The 4801-nt window shown below is 55.2% G+C and overlaps 1 protein-coding gene across 1 annotated transcript; it reads left to right on the top strand.

The window, feature by feature from the left end:
- The first annotated feature begins 238 nt into the window (after positions 1–238).
- Positions 239–4493, top strand: FOXA1 (forkhead box A1). The gene is made up of 2 exons (XM_032871239.1): positions 239–702; positions 3065–4493. Exons 1-2 carry the CDS (start codon positions 631–633, stop codon positions 4409–4411), a joined length of 1419 nt encoding a protein of 472 aa, XP_032727130.1. The 5' UTR covers positions 239–630; the 3' UTR covers positions 4412–4493.
- Positions 4494–4801: the final 308 nt, after the last annotated feature.

The raw sequence follows: 4801 nt of genomic DNA on the forward strand, positions 1-4801 counted from the left end.
CTCTCGTTAGCTTGCCCGGCCCCGCCTATTTTTCTTTTTTCCTCTTCCAAAGGGGGTTAACCCCCCCCCAATCCCATTTCCCTCTTCCCCCAGGCTCCGGGCTTAAACCAATTACGCTGCTTTGCAAACAAAGTGAGGGCCGGGTTTGAGGGAGGGGGTTTGGCGGGAGGGGGCGCAGGGGGCGCGCGGCGGCAGCGCGGCTGGGCGGGAGGCGCGGCGGCTGGACTGGCGGGCGGCCGCCTCGCAGGTGCACCTCGGGCTTTGTAGGTGCGAGCGTCTTTGTGCGGCCGACAAATGGGGAGAGGACGAGGAGGTGGGCACTCGAGCGACGTAAGATCCACATCAGCTCAACTGCACTCGTCTCGCAGAGGCCGCCCGCTCACTTCCCGCGGAGGCGCTCCCGGGCGCCGCGCTCCGCGGCCGCCGCCTGCCCCCGCCCGCCGCGCCGCCTCCGCCGCGCACGCCGCGCCCCGCAGCGCCTGGCTTCCTCCTCGCTAGGGTGGCGTTGGGCTGGCGCGGGCGTTCGGGTGACTGCAGCTGCTCGGCTCCCCGCCCCCCAGCCCTGCGCCGCGCGGTCGCCCGTCGCTTAGCACTGGGCTGGATGGTTGCATCGGGCAGGGTGGCTCCAGGATGTTAGGGACTGTGAAGATGGAAGGGCATGAGAGCAGCGACTGGAACAGCTACTACGCGGACACACAGGAGGTGAGAAGCGGGCAGCAGGCGGGACCCTTCCGGAGCCCCTGCCGGGGGAGGCCTGGAGAGGCGGGGGCCCGGCTGGGTGGGCGGCTGGCCGGCTGGGGGCGCCTCCTACGTGCCATCGCTGCGGGCCCACCCGAGGTGTTCCCGGACAGGCCTTGGCCGGGCCTTGGAGACGGATCCGCTGCCCCGCGGGGGAGGCTGGGTCCCGGCGTTTGGCGCTTGGAGCGGGCCACAGGGTTTCAGGAAACTCTGGCCTTTGAAGGCACCCGCTCTGGAAAGCGCTTGCCTCTTCTCTGCGGAGAGCGGGAGCCGGAACCAGGCCTGGGGTGCTGCGGGTTGGCGGGCGGGCGCCGGCAAGAGTTGGAGGTAACTCTAGGATAAAGACAGAGTTCTCCAGCAGGGCGGCCTCTTCCTCCCACGGATGAATTCGCAGATGTCTTCAGATGAAAGCGCGCTGCCGTTGAGTTGAGCGTCTTAATAATGAATCGATTCCGAAATTTTATAAAACTTCTTTAAAAGCCCTGTTTGGGGAGAAGTCAGCTCATTTTACTCTAGAACCGCTGGGTGGCGCTGGTGCGAACTGACTTTTCCTCCAGCACCCCGAACAGAGAACCTGTTTCTCTTCATTGTCCCCTTGGTGGCACGTTCATGTGGTTTATTTTACAATGTGCACAAAGGGATTGTGAGGAAAACCAGGTACAGGCGGGACCACCACCTACTAAAACTATTTCTCTTGAAACAGCTGGCAATTAGCCTCCAAAAGTTCACCATTACTAAAAACAATTATCTATAATCTTGGAGAGAGGACGACAAAAAAAAAAAAAAAAAAAAAAAAGGAAGAGAGAGAGAAAGAAAGAAAGAAATACTTTAAGACATGGACAGAAAAATATAGAATCTGGAAATACTTTGATGGTAATTAATTTCTTTAGATTTATGTATTTATATATTCACAAACTTAGCTTGAATTTATTTGCATACCGTAGCAGAGTGTGCCTAGTTAAATTTGTACACCTTTTAATTTTTCAAATGAAATTGTACCTGCTGCTGAAAAAAATCCGACATTATTTTTATTAAACTACCAGAAATGTTTTTATGTTTCCAGACTCTATGTTTTTAACATACATAGGGCATTCCCAAATTGCTATTGATAAGGGTTTTCTCCTACTGATAATTTAAAAGTGAGCTCAGAACTCTTCCTCAGGCTTAATTCGGATGCAGACATCTCAACCCACTAGTTAATGAAGTCCCCTATAGAAAGAACTTTCTTACAGGTTGAAGCTGAGAATTGGGAAACAAAATAGCATTGGGAGAAAATTAGTAGACTTTGATTTTGGAAATTTAAAGGGGGATTTTAAAGCAAAGCTTTGAAATAATCATGGCAACATATCAGTATGGGAAAACAAAATAGATCATTTTGACAAATCGGGTCACCAAAATTTTCAAATGTTATGGGGCTGGAAATAGTAACGAAATTAGTGCAACTTCCTGAATGGTTTAAAGAGATGTACATGTAAAGTCAAGTTAAAGTTAAGTGTAGTGCATTGATATTATTATGCACTCCCTCCTACCCCCCTTGTAGATCTATTTTTAGTTTATTTTTTCCCAAGACTTACTAAACTTCTGAGTTTCTGTCGCTTTTAATATTACAGTTGCTACAAGTAGATGGAAAACACTCGTTCTAAACATAATAACGAAAAGTCACCATTTGGGGGAAAACTGCTAAGGCAGTAAAGCCATTTGTTGAAAAACGGATGGTCATGTGGCCATGAATGATTAGTTCTATCAGGAAAAGTTTAATTAACAGCCACCCTGCACAGCCGAGGCTACTATGTGGTCAGCCCGGCCTGGCAGGCTTAGGTGAGCTAGGCACAGAGTTAGTGTTCTGTTGCCCGCCCCTGGGGGGCTACACCACCGAACCCACCGCACCCCGTAAGGTGGGGTGAATAAGCAAAGTCAGAGAATAATCCTATTTTCGGAGTTTAACTCCTTTTAACTAAAATGACTTTGCTGAGGGCGGTCTCGGGTGGAGACTGGAATGCCAACTGGCGTGGATGCAGAAGGCGATGGAGGGGCCCTAGAAGGCCCCTGAGCCTGGCATGTAAGGCGATTACACATCTTCCTGGGGACATATTTTCTGTGAGCGCTTTTCTTTCAGGCCTGCCGCGATAAGATTTTTTCCCTGCTGTGCAAGACATTTCTTTACTCTTTCTGGGGAGGGCGCCTGACGGTTTGCCCGGGGTGGGGGGTCCTGCGCTTTTCAGAAATGCTCCCCGCACGTCTCCAGCTTTGCCCCGGGTGGTAGGCCGCCCGCTCCCACTACTAACCCCACCCTCCGGGGCCTCTTTCCTCGCTGTCTCCGCTCCAGGCCTACTCCTCCGTCCCCGTCAGCAACATGAACTCGGGCCTGGGCTCTATGAACTCCATGAACACCTACATGACCATGAACACCATGACCACAAGCGGCAACATGACCCCAGCTTCGTTCAACATGTCCTACGCAAACCCGGGCCTGGGCGCCGGCCTGAGTCCGGGCGCCGTGGCTGGCATGCCGGGAGGCTCTGCGGGCGCCATGAACAGCATGACGGCGGCGGGCGTGACGGCCATGGGAACGACGCTGAGCCCGGGAGGCATGGGCGCCATGGGCGCGCAGCCCGCGGCCTCCATGAACGGCCTGGGCCCCTACGCAGCTGCCATGAACCCGTGCATGAGCCCCATGGCGTACGCGCCGTCCAACCTGGGCCGCAGCCGCGCGGGGGGCGGCGGCGACGCCAAGACTTTCAAGCGCAGCTACCCGCACGCTAAGCCGCCCTATTCCTACATCTCGCTCATCACCATGGCCATCCAGCAGGCGCCCAGCAAGATGCTCACGCTAAGCGAGATCTACCAGTGGATCATGGACCTCTTCCCCTATTACCGGCAGAATCAGCAGCGCTGGCAGAACTCCATCCGGCACTCGCTCTCCTTCAACGACTGCTTCGTCAAAGTGGCGCGCTCCCCAGACAAGCCGGGCAAGGGCTCCTACTGGACGCTGCACCCGGACTCCGGCAACATGTTTGAGAACGGTTGTTACTTGCGCCGCCAGAAGCGCTTCAAGTGTGAGAAGCAGCCGGGGGCCGGGGGCGGCAGCGGGAGCGGGGGTGGCGGCGGCGGCGCCAAGGGCGGTCCTGAGAGCCGCAAGGACCCCTCGAGCGCCGCCAACCCCAGTGCCAACTCGCCCCTTCATCGGGGCGTGCACGGGAAGGGAGGCCAGCTAGAGGGCGCGCCGGCCCCCGGGCCGGCTGCCAGCCCCCAGACTCTGGACCACAGCGGGGCGACGGCAACAGGGGGCGCCTCGGAGTTGAAGACGCCATCCTCCTCGGCTGCGCCCCCGATCAGCTCCGGGCCCGGGGCGCTGGTATCTGTGCCCCCCTCCCACCCGGCGCACGGCCTGGCTCCCCACGAGTCCCAGCTGCACCTGAAAGGGGACCCCCATTACTCTTTCAACCACCCTTTCTCCATCAACAACCTCATGTCCTCCTCGGAGCAGCAGCACAAGCTGGACTTCAAGGCATATGAGCAAGCACTACAGTACTCGCCCTATGGTGCTGCGTTGCCCGCCAGCCTGCCCCTCGGCAGCGCCTCAGTGGCCACCAGGAGCCCCATCGAGCCCTCAGCCCTGGAGCCGGCATACTACCAAGGTGTGTATTCCAGACCCGTCCTAAACACTTCCTAGCTCCCTGGGACTGGGGGTTTGTCTGGCATGGCCATGCTGGTAGCAAGAGAGAGAGAGAGACAGACAGACAGACAGACAAAGAAAAATCAGCAAACAAAACTACACATACCAAGCCGACAACAGCATAATAAAATCCCAGCTATCTTTATTTCATTTTTTGTGTGTGTGCACAATCTTTTCCCCAGTGCAAAGGACTGTTACTTTGTTATTGTATTCGAAATGCCTTGTGTATATTATTACAGAGAAAACCAATCCCAAACCAACAAAATTTTTTCCTGCAAAGTTTAATAATCCGCAAATGTATATATAAAATCCTCCTACTTCCTTATCCCTTTCCCTTTCTTCCCTCTTTCCCCTCCAGACACGTTCTAGTCTGTGCAGGGTTTATTT

The sequence above is a fragment of the Lontra canadensis genome, unplaced genomic scaffold (genome assembly GCF_010015895.1).
Source record: "Lontra canadensis isolate GAN:19392208 unplaced genomic scaffold, GSC_riverotter_1.0 scaffold42, whole genome shotgun sequence".
In the NCBI taxonomy this organism is placed as follows: Eukaryota; Metazoa; Chordata; class Mammalia; order Carnivora; family Mustelidae; genus Lontra; species Lontra canadensis.